Raw genomic sequence first — 18,304 nt, 5'->3', positions numbered from 1 at the left:
TTAAGTTGATTTTCATGAGTAATTTGACCACATATTGGGATAATCTTTGGTTGCAGGGTTTTCAAGAGATACGTATAGGTTTGATGCTAAATAGACGGATGTGGTTCAGTCTAGAAGCAAGGGCAGAATTGGAATTTTCTAAGAGAAGAAAAGAATATAAAAATTAAAAAATATATAAAAAAAAAAAAGAAAATTTAGGGAAAGAGAAAACCCCATGGTTCTCCTTCTCACCCTATTCCGCACGTTCTCTTCTCCCTCTCCTACTTTCTTTCATCTTCTTCTCTTTGCTTGTCCAAAATCGCATAGGAATCTCTCTCTCCCTCTTTACCTAAAACATCTCCCATGTTCTCTCTCTATTTTTGTTTATCTCCCATCTCTTATTTTCTCTCCCCCATCCCTCAGTTTCTTTCTCTCCCACCAAATTACCCTTTGGTCGATCTCTCCCATCTCTCACCTAATTTCGGCAAAAAAGTCGCGGTACGTACGTGTAAACAATGTTCTTAAAACGTATTTCATAGATAGCCATGGATTTAACCACATATAATCTGAATCGTTGAAACCTTTCTCTCTCATTTTAACGAACACCGGTTGTGACAGTGACAGCAAGTCATCCCTAATTCTTTTCCTTCTCTCTCTCTCTCTCTCTCTCTCTCTCTCTCTCTCTCTCTCTCTCTCTCTCTCTGTGTGAATCTGCACCCCCTCATATATTTTGACCAAACCTCTTTTCTCTCGTCTCATATATAGATTTCTGTTTCTGATTGTCTTTGAAAACTTTTGACATCGAAAGACAAAGTTCTGATCTCGTAGTCAAGAGTTTGTAATATTTTGAATATTCAGATCCTCTCTCAAACAAACTTGAACTTGAATATATCCTCTTCAATCCGTATCTTAAGTCAACCCTTTTTCTGCCATTCTATATCCTTTGACGAGTTAGGGTTTCTCTTTATTCATATTCTCGAAGAACCTGGATTAGGACTTCACTTATTTTCTTTCATAATCCTATAATTAGGCTCGAAAAGAGCTGATTAGATTTCCGCAAGGGTTAGGAGGAATTGTTAGAGCGAAGAAACTGATCCGATTCCTGGCAAGGTATGAATCTGAAAGGGAACATGGCAGATCAGGTCTTGATTTTCAGATTGCTTTCTTCTTCAATTACTCTCTAGTCTCTTGTTGAGTTTTTCTTCGGATTTTCTTCTTCTGTTGTTCTGTTTCTTTTCTGATTTTTCTTCTGATTTTCTGGTTTATATGGTATATTGATGCAAAGAAGCATGAATTTACAAGTAGATATAGTCATGAGAAGCACTAAATTGATCGTCCAATGGAATCAGATTTAATGAGCTTGCAATGTAATAGATATAGTCATTGGGGAGAAAAAAATTAGAAAGAGAGAAAAATTAGTGAGAGAAAGACGGATGTCTAGAAAGAAAGCAATTGATGGAGAGAGAGAGAGAGAGAGAGAGAGAGAGAGAGAGAGAGAGAGAGAGAGAGAGAGAGAGAGAGAGAGAGAGAGAGAGATCAATTGTCATTATCCTACTCTCCCTAATTATTTGGAAGGGAAAATGTTAGAACGGTTACGTATCAAGTGAGGTTGTCACTCACCCTTGCTGTGACCATCACAGTAGGTTAAGATAAGAATGACTATGATCTCTCCACCCTAAAAATTGGAAACCGGTTACGATATAGAAAATTAATTGATGGTTTAGATTAATTCTTATTAAATGGATGGTTTATATTAAAAGAAAGTGAAAATAAGATTGCAATACGTATGTGCTGCTACTACTCGTCCTTTGTTTTTTTTTTCTTTTCCCTATTTTATCTCCCACTCTTTCCTAATCCCTCTCTTCCACCAAACCTATCCCTCTTACCATTCCTATCTTTTCTTGCCATTCCATATCTCTCTCTCCTTTTCCTTCCTTCTCATGCCTTCCAATACCCACGTCTCTTTCTTCCTAGATAGATTGCCAACGATTTCTCTCTCTCTCTTTTGTCCTAACCTCTTAGCCGATCACTCTCTCTCTCTCTTATCCCTATTTCTTCTCCCATACCCACAGTTTCTTCTCCTAATTGAAATCCAATTCTACCACCCCATCACACGCACCTCTCTTTCTCTTTCTCCATATATCTCTCGGTCCTTCACTTTTGGGAGGGACTTTTGATACTCAATCTTTAGGAGAGAGGGTTGCCATTTTACACCTTTCACATACATCATTGCTGGTTGGATTTTCTTTCTTGGCTCTCATAGTTCTCTTTTCTTCTGGGAGTGCACCTTCTTGTGGACTGATTTGCAGGGACAACATTGCACATAGAAGATTTTCATGACACCAAAGGTTTGTCACTATCATCATCATTGCTGCCATTCCTTCATTAGTACTATGAGTAGCTAAGTTATTTCTATCTTTAGGCTTAGATGAAGTTTTGAGTTATTACTATTAATTTCTGGTTTAAATTCATACTTGATTATTTGTTGTTAAAGACCCTTCCCATTGTGGATTATTTTTAATAGATAAATTAGTTTAAAATATTTGTCTCTGTGATTCAATTATTTTATTCAAACAAGCTCAATTTTACAACCCTCCAAGGATTAAGGCCGTGGGTCTGGGTTTGAGCGTGAGGATGCAAGAGACTATCTTTGAGACTATATGTGGACAGAAGGATCGTCCATTGTTTGAGACTGCCTACAATGCAGCCGCCCAAGTTTTCGCATGACTGGTTCAGTTCAACCTGCTTCCCAGGGAAGGTCACAGAAACCAGGTAAGCTTCATGATAGCTTACCTTACATATTGCATCTCTGTGGCTTTGGAAGGGGGTGCTTCCCTCCTTTTCCTATCATATGTCATGATGAAAACCATGGAGTATCACACTACTCATCCTGATGACTCTGGCTTTCCTTATGGTAGGTTGCTCACCAAGGTGTTTGAATATTTCCAAGTGGATTTGGTAGGTGAGAAAGGCAAATACCCAGGGGATAAGTTCACTAAAGAAAATCTAAAGAGGATGGGATTGCTAGTGCCAATGGGGGCACCACAGGAGGCAGCAGAGCAAGGGCCAGAGGACATAGAGGCTGAGTGCGTGAGTGAGGAGGATGAGGATTATTTCCCTCATCCAGATGAGGAAGAGATTGACGAGGAGGATATTCTAGAGGAGGAGCCTCTAGTGACCAGGGCTGCTGATTCACATTTTACAGCTCCACCACCTTCAGGTGGGGCTTTTGATTTTCAAAAGCTAATGGACAGCATTGGTGCCCTGAAGGAGGGACAATATCAGATTTCTGAGCAGATGGAGGAGAGTATCGCCCGGGAGTTGGCGATACATCATAGATTGGAGAGGATGGAAATCGATTTTCAAACCCTCACAAGGGACTTGGATAAGGATTCTAAGGGTGTCACTACTAACTTCCGTAGAGTATAAAGGGAAGTGGTCCTAATCAATGATTGGTTGGACTTTTTCGACTACAACTTCCATTGCAAGTCACGGCTCAAGCTAGATAGTTCAAACCGGCTATCCGATTGGATTGGTAGAATGTTGTTTCTGGGTTTTTGCACTATGGGGCCCACAGCTTTACTGTACAAATCCCCCTTATGCCCCTATGGAAATGGACTTAACTTAGGTATGAAATGCATATTTTATGCCAACAAACAAAATGGAGAAAAATAATTTATAAACTTGGGACATATTAGTTAATAAGTATATATATTCAGAGAGAGAGAGAGAGAGAATTAGACTGGGGCCAGTTAAGTCTGTTTGAGCTGCCCTACATAAGGAAAATAATGGCTAATAAATCACCTTAATCGGGTTGTAATTGTAAGAAGAAAAGGGAAGAAAAGAGAAGAAGAAGAAGAAGAAGAAGAAGAAGAAGAAGAAGAAGAAGAAGAAAAGAGAAGGGAGAAAAGGAAGAAAGAGAAGTGAAGAAAGAGCTTCTTCACCTGAGATTGTTGTTAGAGCACCACTATCCACAGGTGAGTCCAATTCCTCACTACTGTGAAGTAAATTTTGAGGTTCAATTTAATTAGGTAACTAGGGTTAGGGTTCTGTTTAATTGGGGACTCCCAAGGAATCCCTATGAGCTGTGCAGCTGCCCAGTGGGAAAAGCCCTAATCTCTATTTGCTACTGGGGACCTAATTGGTAGGAAACCTATCCCTACAAACCTTGGAATTTAGGGTTATTGCCAATTCAATAGCAATATGGAAATTTGAGACTAAATACTAGCAAATTGGGTGCAGAATTTCTAAGACCTAGGACAGGGATTATTTTATGATTTAACGATAGATGATAGTGCTAGACAGGATAAGTTATGCTTAGTGTAATCAAAGATTGTGTTTTTGTGGTTACATTGAAACTTGTAGTTTCAGAGAACCGAAATATGAACCAGAAATTGGTAATAATACCAAAACATATTCGAAACCTAAGGATAGCTTCTTCTCGTTAATTCTTGTTCTTGTTAATTGGTTTATTTAGTTTTAATTTAAATTCTGAATTTTATAAAATTGATTTTCAAAACAATGTTTACCCCAATTTTAATAGATTTAACCTTCTAATTCTTTGCAAGTTCGACCCCTTTCTTACCACTATCTCATAGTTTAGTTATGGTTTATTTTGATTCGTTCACGATAACGATCACTTCCCTTGACGACCAAGCCGAAGAGAAAAAGCTCAACCACTATTGGGGTCGAAGCTCCAAAAAGAGAGAGAGGATACCAATCTTTACACATGATTTTAGCCAAAGCCATACAGCCAAATAAGTTGTGAATCCACCAATCTATAATTGAAAGTCACTTCATCTACATTACCTCAACCTAAGCTAATATTGTACATGATGGGATCATTGTGTATCCGTGAAAGGAATTTTACAGATGCTATCAAAATCCCATTTTGACAAGCAAAAAGCACATCATCATCATTCCAATTCCACAGGCAAATGTGATATACACATGCAGCCTTTCTGCTAGCACGCGGCAAAACTGCGGCAATTAGAAACACAAGCAGACCTTGTTCAGCCTCATCCTCATTTTCTGCTTGACCTGTTTCTTTCCACCTGGATTATCTGAGGATCCACAGTTGACAGGATCTGGGGCATCGACATGCCCCCAGAAACAACAATCTCTGCATTCACAGCACAAAGAGAAGAGGCCAGTCAGGTCCAAACAGGGCAACAGAACAACAGGTTCTGGGGAGAACTAAACAATATGAGAGTAGCATATAGGCAACAGCCATACTTGATCAATCTAGCACCTCAACCCAGAAGGCACTTCAAATTGATCTTCCAAGGGACAATCAAACCAGACAGTTCGACAACCGACTCTTTGGACCATCAGCCTTTTTTGCTTTACTGGTCAGTTGTCCAGATAAAGAGTATTCCAGGTCAAACCACTAGTTTCAGATGGTCAAATCAACCTACCATAAGGCCGGAATCAATGACCACAAGAAGTTCCAGTAAAAATTGTATGAATCAGATGCTTCAGGCTAGCGGCTGAACTCAATTTAAGAGACCTTTGGGGGAACAGGTCAACTGCCAATGGTCCAAACAACTCCGATGCAATCCATTGAAAAGTGGGGGCAGGTTAGACACCTTCCCGTTGTCCTATACCATAGTGACTAGTGGGCATTACATGAGATTGCCAATATAACAAAAACATTAAAGAGAATCAAGCATATAGAACTTACCAATTCCTTCACGAACTGACAAATTTGGTCTGATGACATCTTTGGAGTTGACAAGAAATATATCCCCAATGTAAAGATGATTAGTAGGTACGTAAACACAGCACAATTCCTCATCTCCTGAATAACTCTGTATTGGCCGATAAAACGTTTCTCATGAAATGACAGTAAGAGAAGAGAAATGAAAAATAGCATAACTTGAAGATGCCAGCTTGCTCAAGTTAGTGCAAGTCTAGGGGATGTTTGTACTCTTTGTGGGAGAGGACATGCAAGGACAAATTTAAGGACCCTTCACCCTCCCCCCCCCAACCCTTTTTTTTTCCCGTCCTCTCTTTCAGAACATAGAATGACCATTCATTCAATTTCAGGAAACTCAAAAGAGCACAATATATCCAGATCCAAATGATTCAGCAGAGAACCTAGCAGGATTTAAGTGCGCATAGCTCATTATGCAAGAAGCGTAGCATGGATCCATTCAGACCTGAAGGACAACAATAGAAGTGATGAACCCAAACGCGTATTCTCCTATGCGTGGATGTCTTATGATGGCGACTTCCTTGAAGGCTTGGGTGTTCTGATCTGTAGTAATAAATAAGTAAATAACTACTCCATTAATGGCAACATTAATTTTTTTTAAAAGAGCATGAAAAAGAATTAAATTAAGCATACCAGGTGATATGGCAGCACTAATTTGCTTGGATGCATTGTAGATGTGACGAACAAATGGCATCCGTTTGATAAACCACTCCCCAAGGCTTAGTACAGATGCCCCAAGCCAAGAGGACATGAACACCCCAACCAAGAAGATGAAAGTTATTGAAGTTACAAACCCAAGACCTGATCCATACAAGTCAAAATATCAAAACAACTGCGTTATAAGTTGGGATTTGGGGGGGACAATTCAAGGAATTTCAAGAAATATAAATGGCAACTCTCTAACAAGGGCAGTTCGTATTTTATAAACTGATGCGGCAGACAGCCAAGGATATGGATGAACCTGCTCAACACCAAAAATAGTGTATACAGTTATGAAGCAACTCAATCATCTACGGTAAGAACTTGTTTCAAACACCAAGAAGATTGTATCAATAACTAATATAATTGTCGTAATAATGGGTTTTAGGGAAAGTGTCAGTTGTTAAACGGACCCTAAGGGTTTAATGGTCTTTATAATCCTCTAGAACTTTCTCTTCGTTATTATAAATAAAGAGGGCTGGTGTCAAATAACCCCATCCAACATGGTATCAGAGCGATAGGATCCGAAACCCTAAGGGCTCTCTCCCTCTTCTCGATCTCTTTCTCTCTCCCCCAGCGCCTCCTCCCATCTGTCTCCCTCCATCTCTCTTCAACTGCTTCTCTCTAGTGGTGGGAGATTTTTAAACCATCAAGAGGGATTCTGGCCTCCATCCATCCTTTCCCTGGGCTCTCACAATCTCTTCTACAATGATCGGAGAGACCCTTTTTCTAATCAATTTTTGAGGATTTTTTCCCTGAAATCATTTTTTCATTGCCAGGATGCTTTTTCCCTGCTCGATGCTCCGATCATCTTGATGTTTGTTGCGATTGGTGCTCCTTATCCTTGTAGTGGTATGTACCAACCCCCTTTTCATTTGAGATCTCTATTCTAGAGCTATCTCCAAAATCAATTTCTCAGGGTTTTTTTTCCTTTATCGGTTTTTGGGTTTTCTAGCATTTTTCTGGTTTTTTGTGCTTTCTCTATCTCTAACTAGTGTTTCTTCTATTTGCATAGCCCCCTTGAGTAGCAACCATGTCTACCAACTCGTCTGCTTCTACAATCAAAGACACCACGACTCTTCCTACCTTTCCTCCTTGTGCTATCAAGCTTGATAGCACAAACTACCTTATGTGGTCACGCTCAGTCTGCATTTTCATCAAGTGCCATGGCTATTACGAGTACCTCACTAGAACCTCGGAGCGTCCGACCACCGGTCCTGAGATTGACAAGTAGGAGTGTGTCAACTCTCTGGTTATGGCCTTCCTTGTCAACTCTATGTTTCCACAGCTTTCACGCGGCTATCTCCTCCTTGACTCCGCTGTAAAGATTTGGAAGTTTGTCCAAGATATTATTCCCAAGCGGAGAATGATGCTCAAGTCTTCAAGCTTCGCCATAAGGTTCGTGATCTAAGACAGAGAGGGCTCACTCTGTCGCAATACTGCTATAAGTTGTAGACGACTTCTATGAGTATACTCCTTCCACCCCTACAGATGTCACCATTTTTCAGAAGCGAGAGGACAAGATCCAGGTCTATGACTTTCTGGCATGTCTAAATGTAGAGTTTGATCAGCTACGATCCCAGGTTTTGAGTCGTGATACTTTTCCTACCTTTAATCAAGCCTATGTTGTGATCCAACTTGAGGACATCCGACTGTTCCGACATACCACTATGCCTCCATAGCCTACTACCACTCCTACTAAGATATTTGCACTTTTCTCTAGCACTCAATCCCTTAGTGCAGTCCCACGGTCTCATGGCTCCTCTACCAGGACTCCAGTGAAGAACGATTACTGTGGGAAGGAGTGTCACACCAAAGAGCACCACTGAAAGCTTCATGGCCGTCCTGCTGAAACATCTAGCAAAGGGCGAGGGAAGAGTCGTACTAGTACTCCTGGGCAAGCCAACCATACTAAGAGCCCCGACTCTAACTCTACTCCTAGCACCATAGCAGCCTCGCTATCATCTGATTTTGATACGTCCGAACTCTACTGCACCAGCCACTGTGAGCTCTGCTCATTCCACCCCTTCTAGGTCGGGTATCTCCTTCTGTGGTTATACTATGTATGCCCTTTCTACCCCTTGGATTATAGACTCTGGGGCTCTGATCATATGACATGTCGCTTGCCTCTTTTCTCACAGTACACTACCTGCCCTAGTAACGATAAGATTAAGTTAGCTAGCAGGAATTATTTCACCATTCTGGGCAAGGCTCTGTTAGTTGTACCCCTTCTTTATCCCTTTCTATTGTATTACATGTACCTTCTTTACCCACTAACCTTTTGCCCATTAGTAATCTTACTTCTAGTCTTAATTGCTAAGTCACCTTCTGGTGACAGGGGTAACGATTAGCTCTGGTAGGATGCATGGTGGCCTATATCTACTTGATGATAACTCGTCATTGGTCTCCGGTCAGGCTCTTCAGACTTATTCTACGTCACCTCCCATCTTTGAATTACTACAGTGGCATCGTCTGATGGGACATCCCCCTTTGGGAACTTTAGTTAGGGTTTTCCCTTCTTTTAAAAATTGTAATTCGAGTCAGTTTTTTTGTGAGGCATGTGTTTTGGACAAACAAACTCAGATCACTTAGTCTGTTTCTGAAAATAAAGGTGCCACTCCTTTTTCATTGATACATTCTGATATTTAGGGTCCATCCTGCTATTTGTCTCAATGGTTATCCATGGTTTGTCTCTTTTATTGATTGTCATTCTCGGACCACTTGGGCTTATATGATCTGAACCAAAGGCGAGACCTTCTATTGCTTTCAGTAGTTTCACCGCATAATTAAGACTCAGTTCGGTGCTACCATTAAGATCCTTCGAAGCAACAGTGGCCATGAATACTTTGAAGGGTCCTTTCAGGCTTACCTTTTCAATTATGGGATGATCCATCAGACTAGTTGTGTGGATACTCCAGCTTAGAATGGGGTTGCTGAGCGGAAGAATCGCCACCCTTGTGAGGTAGCATGCTCTCTTATGTTTGAGATGCATGTTCATCCCTAGTACAGGAGTGACGCAATTCTCACTGCTGCCTTTCTTATCAACTGAATGCCTTCTCAGGTCCATTCCTTCTGCTCCCCTCTGGATCTTCTCCAAGGTTTCACTGCTTTTCTTATTCCTTCTAAGGTATTCGGTAGTGTCTAACTGTCTGCTATGCTCGAGATCATCATCTTCATGGAAAGTTTGATCCTCGTAGTATCTGATGCATTTTGCTGGGGTATGCTCCTACTTAGAAAGGTTATCGTTGTTTTTATCCTCCCACTCAACGTTGGTTTGTGACAATGGATGTTGTCTTCCATGAATCTATGTCATACTACACTGTGACACCTTTTCAAGGGGAGTCTCCTTCCATTGTGGAAGATCTGCCGCCTCTTGAACTTGTTATCCCTACCAATATCCCGTTTTAGGGGAAGAGTGACACTCCTACTTCGCCTCGGCCAGAGATACGTGTTTATAGTTGTAGACTCAGACCACTACACATCCAGCATCTACCCTACCATGCCAGTTGTCTCCTCTCGAGCCTAATCTTGTCCCCTTGGACCCAAGTAATTCTCCTTCCCCTTGTCTTATTGCTAAAATTGTTTCTTATGACTCACTTTCTCCTTCCTACTATAGTTTTGTGTCCTATTTCCTCTGTGTCCATTCCTTATACCTGGCAGGAAGCGAGTGCAAACTCACAATGGTAGGCAGCTATGGTTAAAGAGATGCAAGCTTTGAAGAAGAATGACACATGGGACCTGGTGTGTCTTCCCACACAAAAGACAATTGGGTGTAAGTGGGTCTTCACAGTAAAATAGAAGGCTAATGGTGCAGTGGACCGGTACAAGGCCAGATTTGTTGCCAAGGGCTTCACTCAAACTTATGGGATTGACTACCAGGAGGCTTTTGCTCAAGTTGCTAAGACAAACACAATTCGTGTTATCTTAGCTTGTGCCGCCAACTTAGATTGGGATCTCCAGCATCTAGATGTGAAGAATGTCTTCCGTCATAGGGAACTTGAGGAGGAAGTCTATATGGACATTCCTCCTGATTCACTTACTCCAAAACCCAAGGGAAGGTATGCAAGCTGAAGTGTGCATTGTGTGGGCTAAAGCAATCCCCTCGTGCTTGGTTCGGACATTTCCATAAGGCTATAGTTGCTACAGACTACTATCAAAGCAATGCCGACCACACTCCGTTCATCAAGAGATCTGGTAGGAAGATTGTTATCATGATAGTCTATGTAGATGATATTGTTGTTACTAGTGATGATATGACAGAAATGTCTCCCCTCAAGAGACACTTGAGGAATTCGAGATCAAAGATCTAGAACAACTTCGTTACTTATTTGGCACTGAAGTTGCCAGGTCTTATCGTGGGATCTACTTGTCTCCGCGAAAGTATGTGCTTGATCTTCTTATTGAGACAGGCATGTTGGGGTGTAAGCCGGCAAACACTCCTATTGTAGCTAACAGTCACCTGAGTAGCAAGGAAGGTGATCCTGTGGATAATGGGAGATATCAAATATTAGTGGGGCACTTGATCTATTTTTCTTGTACACGCCTTAACATAGCATTTTCCGTTAGGTTGGTCAGTCAGTACATGTATGATCCCTACTCGACTCACATGGAAGTTGTGTTGTGTATTCTCCAGTACTTGAAATCTGCCCTAGGACGTGGCATCCTTTTTCTCCTCATGATGACCTTAGGGTCGAGGCCTTCACGAATTCTGATTGGGCAGGGGAGAGGTCTACTACTGGTTATTGCACTTTTGTTGGTAGTAACCTTGTTACATGGCGAAGCAAGAAGCAAGCCATGATCGCATGTTCAAGTGCCAAAGCACAATTCTGTGCAATGGCAAATGGCATTTATGAGCTCCTATGGCTTCATAGTCTTCTCATAGATTTGGCTGTCCCTGCCACCCTTCCTATGAAACTCTTTTATGATAGCAAATCTGCCATTAGCATTGCTCAATACCCTGTCCAGCATGATCGAACCAAGCATGTGGAGATCAATTGACACTTCATCAAAGAGAAGCTGGATATGGGTCTTATCACTATGCCTTCTGTTCCCAGTAGTGAACAACTGGTTGATGTATTTACTAAAGGTCAGCAGTAAGATGTTTCATCCTATTATCTGTAAGTTGGGCATATGTGATATCTATGCACCAACTTGAGGGGGAGTATTGTAATAATGGGTTTTAGGGAAAGTGTCAGTTTCCAAACAGACTCTAAGGGGTTAATGGTCTTTGTAATTCTCTAGAACTCTCTCCGTTATATTAAATAAAGAGGGATTGTGTCATATTTGACACAAGTCATTACCCCATCCAACAATAAATAAACTCAGCTAAGCTTAGGCGATTCATATCTTTTCTCATTGCTAATTGCCCCAAGCCAACTTTGGTCTACCTTTTGGTCTCTTAATTTATCCAATGTGTAACATATCTCTCCTCCTTAGTCCTTACTGCTGCACTCAAAGGCTTCTGCTGCCAATGATCATTGCACATTCCGACATTCTCTCAACTTATCTTCGCTACTCCTAGATCACCTCAATTTTTTTCAATTTTTTTTTTTCTAGTTTTACCACTCATCTCAGCTACAATTATTTTGTTTTGTGTTGTTTCTTTGTCGCCAACATTCAGCTTTATACAGGTCTGGTAGCAGTTCTATCAAAATTTCCTCAGAGTTTTAAGGGGATGTATCACGAAACTCTCTAGAAGCCCCTCTAGTTCACCCACCCTACTATAATTTTATGGGCACATCATCTTTAGTTTTCCCTCTTATCATTTATAAATACCTTAAATAACTATAGTTGGTCGAAATACCAAAATTTTGACGAAATATTCGGTTTTGACATTTGTTGAAATGAAATGCCATGCAAATTGATGGTCTTCAATGTTTTGGTTTCTTCACCAAAAAGGACCCATGTGAGTGCCATTTCAGCCATTTTGGTGGAATATTTCGGTTTCGATCACGATTGGAACCCCAGTCACAATAAAAATCTTGAACCTTGTACATAACGAAAACTCACTCTTGGATATCCCCTTACCATCTATCCTATCCACTCCAATTTCACCCTGTTTTACTAAAGTTACACTTACATATTCTGTTTTAGTCCTACTTATTTTAGAAACTTTTGATTCTAAAGCATTACTCCATTATTCTAATCCCTTCTCTGTTTCAGCAGCTAAAACTATATCATAGCAAAAATCATACATGGATACACCATTGGACTTCCTCTTGAATCCCCCTAATTAATTTATCTATTGTTAATGCAAAAAGATATGGGCTTAGAGCAGATTCCATATGTTCTGCATTTATAGACTAGCTGGTTTCATCCATCAAAAACAAAAGACTATAGAAGGTATATTATGTTAATTATACATGATTCGCATGTCAAGTAATATCTTCCAGCTATAGTAAAATGAGCAGTTCACACCATACACATTCAATGTCCACAATTTCCACAAAAATGAGGGGAGAAGTACTAGACTGGAAAGGTATACATACCAAAGATGTTGATTCCAAGTTGAGCATAGATCGGAGAGAAAAATCCATCCACAAAATGAATAAACCACCATGTAATATAGAAAGTGATCGCTATCGGGAATAGGATGACACTGTAAAATGCAAACTGATGAGGTACAGGTTCAACGATGAAGAATGCACCACTAAATAAATAGACCAAATTGTAAAGTGGAACATAATTGGAACCCCCTTTTCCATCACAGAACTCACTGAATAATGATCTCCCAAGATCTATGAAGAGGAAAGGTGTATACAGTTCATCATAAAGTATCATTCATCGACACTTGCCATTTACAAGCATAACATGAAGTTCATAAATTACACTTAATCAAATTCAATCTGAGTCGTGATAAGGGTAGGGTGCTGGGAACCTTTTTTTCATTTTAGAAGACTATTTACACTGAACAGAGGACTTCTGGCCACCTTTTTTTTATTATTTACTACTTGAATCTCCAAAGGCAACCACATTTTTTGATGATTTATTCAGACCAAAAGTTCAACTAACTCTGTCTCTACTTCATATTATTTAAAGAAACCTACCTAGTCCATTAAAGAAGCTACAAAACAGTGATGATCTAAATAGGGATGGGTATGGCAGTTTATCTGTTTGACCTGCACCATTATCATCCCTGTTTGAGAAGCAAACTAGGATCTCCACAACCATAGTACTAGGTTTTAGTTTCAAGCCTGGCCTAAAATTTTCGACCAAAACTGAAATTTTGGTCGAAACCTGTACAATTTTTTTTTTTTTTCTGGGTGTTTCGATAGTAGCTGGTTTTGGGAGCCAAATGACCAAATTAGGTCATGAAACTTCTAGGACACCCTATTTTAGGCCCTCTAAACATAGTGGAACCCTTAGATTTTAAAAAATCACACAAAATGGTAGGTTGACTTCATAGCCTATGTTGGTAATGTACGTTATATACATTTTCTAATATGGCCTATTGAGAATGTTTAGTACTAGAACCCATATAATTCAAGTAAAACAACTTAAATATGTATTAAGAATGAATAAACATTATCTTATAAACCATTTGATAAAATCATGCATCATACACAGTTGGTTACAAAGAATCACTTATATCAGAGTCAACAATTGTACTACAATAGTACAATACAAGCAATAAGACACCCCTATGCCCATCCTAGAATCCTAGACTCCTAGGACCAACCAATATAGAATGTCAACTACCAAGTATTTATTCTATTTATTTGCAAAAAGTACTTTTTGGAAAAAGTGAATACCTCCAAGGCTCCAACTTTGGATCTTGCACAAATCTTCCTACAAAGCAGCGACTCGCTGCTTCCACTACGTTCCTCTACTGTCCAAGCACTAATTCCAAGCTTGTACGGCAGTGATTTGGCCAAGACAACAAGAAAACTGGGTACTCCAAATTCAGAAGTCAAAACCAGGCGAAAGTGTCACGATTGGAATTTTGACCCTTGTGCGAAACTTGGTGTTTATATTAAGGGACTTGACAATTTCGACCGAAATATCGGCGAGACTATACCTAAGACCGAAATTTCAGTCAAACCTTTGACAAAATGTGTATGGCAGGCTGTTTCGTTTTGATAGCCCACAATACACAGATACACACAGAACACAGATTCTTGCAAGTCAATATGCATTGAAAATGTTTCAAAAAGCAGACTAAAGGCTGAAACTTCCAGACATGTGGGGGGCAATCTGGTAGCCTAGCCAGGATCGTTCGAGCAGTTAAACAGAGGGAAACTAAATAATTTTACGTTCTAGAGTCATTCTCAAAAGACGTGCCTAGATTGATGGGAAGAGTTCTCATGATTTTCTGGGTGGGTCTTTCTTTGAGTTTGGTATTGAATATAATTAAATCAGTACTTCTTAATACAAGTATCCATGGAAGTACCTGTCCACACTCTGACAGTCTGACCATCCAATTTGAATGGTCCGAACAATCTTATTATTGGAACTTGGAACCAGTGGCCCAATGAACAGTCAAAGATTCTAGGAGCTCCAGTGAATTTGACCTAGGAATGAAATGTTAGGGCCCAGCAGAAAAGAGTCTCACAATTAATGAAATCTATCTTTCACAGCTCAGAATTGATTAGGAACATTCAGATCATATCTGAGTTCAATACATTGCCCTACTGATTGGAGAACAGCATTGATGCAAAGGTGGAATAATAGAACATTAGGAATGACTAAACAGAACGCAACTCCAAATTAAGCTTAATTTATAATGAATTCTCAGTTGTATTGAGCATAACGCAACAAGTGAGACAAAGAGGAAAAATGTGCACAGGAATTCAAACATATTTGAACATACACTCACCATCCAGTCATGAACTTTTTTGACGCCCAGCTTTGAACCACTTTGTAGAAAGCCTGTACCATAACAAAGATTTCACATTTAATTTAACATCAAATTCAGTTGCCTGAATCAGAAAGTGCAAGAACTCTGTAGAACATCAATAACCATGGGAATAAAATTATGTGTGCATGAATTGTGAAACATTGTAAAGCAGAAAATTAGAGTTTCTGACATTCTACCAATATGCAGAAGACATTCAGATTAGATTTGATAGAATGCAATTCCTAGATGTTTGCATGGAACTGAAAGAATTGTTTGCATATCTGATTTGGAGATGCAGCATAGATGCCAATTAAGGCATTGAAGGATTTCAACAGAAAATAACTCTAGAACTGATGAAGCAGGATATAAAATCCTTATAAAGATAATAATAAATAAAATCAAAGGGAGGCATAGAGGCACCAGATTATGTATTCGATGAGAAATTTATCCTCATCAGAAATTGCAGGCATTTTAAGGTTCGGTATATTTATTCCTGTTTGCCAAACCAACCTTGTTCCTCTAAACTGCTCTTAACTCCCATTAAATGCATTATTTCCTGGTTTTATTTTTCTCATCTCATTACTTAGTCACATCATATAAACTCTGGTGACCAACATGTTATTCTTTTATTTCCAATGTTCACCAGAATGAATAGTTGTTCTCAACTTCTCATGAGTTACAATCATCCCACAAAATTCTTCCTTCAATTTGGTTTGCATGGGCCCACGTCACTCCTCTCACTCCCCCCCCCCCACCAACAAGAAAGAGAGAGAGAGAAATTCAGTCAGCTCGAATTCTTGGGCAGCATCAATTTTTTCTTCCTCATGGATAACAAAAGCGAGACAGATGAAATGGCAGACACTCGCCAATAAAAAAGAAAAGGAGAGAGACAATGGTCATTTTTGGGTTCTAGACCTTCAATCTTAACAACACCATGTCCCACTATTCACTAAATCACTCATCTATACTGGAACATCTAAAAGCTTCCATTGAACATGGCCATGCCAAGTCAACAACTTTCTCATAGCTTATAATGTATCGGAGCAAAAAAATCTTATAAACCAAGCAACACCATTTTTTTTTTCTTTGAGGGGGGGGGGGATGGGGGAGTCATTGTACATCTACTCGTACAAAAATTATATCACATTACTACTGTGAAAAAGATAGACTGAACATCCATCATCAGAACATCCACCATCAAGTAGACCCACTTCTCTTCCTCCCCCCCTCCCCCAACAAAAAAAAATTTCATAACAGTTCATCATCTACTAGGTAATAATTACACAACCAAGGATATCAGCATCTGACGTGGCACATGTCGCCAAAATAATAGGGGCTGATATAGAAAACGAAAATGAATCTGTCCAACACAGAAGAAATGAAAGCTTTTTACAAGAAATCATATCGAAGAAACCAAGGACTAATGCAATGGAGCTCAACATTGTTTGTTATTTGCTGGCTCCTCTTATAGGAAAGGAACCAAAAGAATTTTTTTAAGGTACTTCCCAGTTGGTGGAGCAAATCAAGAAAAGTTTTAAGCCTTCTAATTTTTTTTTCCTTTTTTAATTTTTCATCAAGTCCTCCACCCTTGAGGAGATCCAAGGCTTATCGTCATGTACATAACTCAGCACCCATTTACAGATTATATCCAAGATTCACCCTTGCTTTCTTCTTCATCCACTTAAATCCAAGAAAAAAGTAAGCAAGAACAAAGAGCACATTAAACCTGACCTATCTTTTCTTCTCATAAAATTTTTGTCTCTAACTGTAGATATCACATGCTTCTGTCAATCAAACTCTGTACATACTCTGAATAAATATTTAATATGAAAAAATGATTTCAAAGTAATTATAATCCATTTCCCACCTCCCACATCTTGTCACTAAGCCCTTGATGGAGCAATAAATGTGTCAGAAGAATCATGCTTGTTTAGGTTAGACTAAATTCAAAGAAGCCTTATCTGAAAAACTTTGAGTCAACTACAGGAATCACACACTGGGACCATATCATCATCATCATCATCATCATGAACACACATGTCACTATGTCATCCTTACCAATTCAAACTCAATTTACCATTCGCCTTCCCCTTATCCTTTCTACAATTTCAACCGGCACAATATCTCCTTTCTCACCGTTTCCATCATTTATCATCATCGCAGATAGCCAAATAAGATACTTGAAAGGGGAAGTCTTATCATAAAATTTTCCTTAATCTACTAATTGGAGCTGAACCAGTGAATTAGCAAACTACTATTGGACCTCCATCAAATTTTAATCAATGAAAATCTTAACCCACCCGTTATAAAGCAAGTAAAATCACTCAGCAAGTTAGGTATAACTGAAGAATAGGCTCTCAGTATAACTGAATTATTCTTTAAAAGAACGGTTAACCCTTCCACCAACAAAACTGAAGTATGCTCTCAAACAACACATAAAAAAAATTAAATTAAGAAGGGGTTTCATTGAGCACAAAAAAAGAACTAGGTCATTAACAAAGCCTCCAGAATCAAAAGATAGCATAGTGGAGAGAGGATGCAGATGAGGAATCAATTAAAACAAGCAATATGGTCCTCCATAAGCACTGCTTCAAAAACGAAGAATTACTATGCGAAAAACAAGTAACAGGGTCTTTCAGAAAACCCAATTCAACGGGGGTTTGGGGGATAACATGCACCACCGGAAAATCTCCGTATTGTGTTGCTTCAAAGAAAAAAACATACCCAAGCAAAGCAAAGCAAAATCAAGGCACAGATAGGGATAGAGATAGAGAAAGTACAGAAGCTGACCTCTCTACCGGAGTGATGAGACGAAGCGGCAGATGATGAAGAAGGTTTAGAAGAAGCATCATCATGAGCAGAGTCAGAGACAGGTATGATGAGAAGCTCTCGATCTCTCTCTCTGTCTCTACTCGCCATTACAGTCGAAGATTTATCATCACCCATCACTAGCCTGGCTTCTCACTTCTCAGCGGCTCCTTCCCAGCGTTAACCAGATGTCCAAACTCCAAAGTGCTCTGTTTTTCTCTTCCTTCCTCCTGGCTCCTTCACTTTCTTACCTTTCTCTCGCAAAT

At 39.6% G+C, this 18,304-nt stretch overlaps 1 protein-coding gene across 1 annotated transcript; it reads right to left on the bottom strand.

Annotated features, from left to right (window-relative positions):
* Positions 1–4,712: 4,712 nt before the first annotated feature.
* LOC122087929 (protein CONTINUOUS VASCULAR RING 1-like) lies at positions 4,713–18,303 on the bottom strand. The gene is made up of 7 exons (XM_042657067.1): positions 18,021–18,303; positions 15,210–15,262; positions 12,883–12,992; positions 6,329–6,496; positions 6,141–6,238; positions 5,663–5,789; positions 4,713–5,101 (listed from the first exon to the last, which is right to left on the bottom strand). Exons 1-7 carry the CDS (start codon positions 18,174–18,176, stop codon positions 5,004–5,006), a joined length of 810 nt encoding a protein of 269 aa, XP_042513001.1. The 5' UTR covers positions 18,177–18,303; the 3' UTR covers positions 4,713–5,003.
* Position 18,304: the final 1 nt, after the last annotated feature.

This window comes from Macadamia integrifolia, chromosome 9, assembly GCF_013358625.1.
Source record: "Macadamia integrifolia cultivar HAES 741 chromosome 9, SCU_Mint_v3, whole genome shotgun sequence".
In the NCBI taxonomy this organism is placed as follows: Eukaryota; Viridiplantae; Streptophyta; class Magnoliopsida; order Proteales; family Proteaceae; genus Macadamia; species Macadamia integrifolia.
The sequence above is the reverse complement of the archived record's forward strand: the minus strand, read 5'-3'. Positions and strand labels throughout refer to the sequence as shown.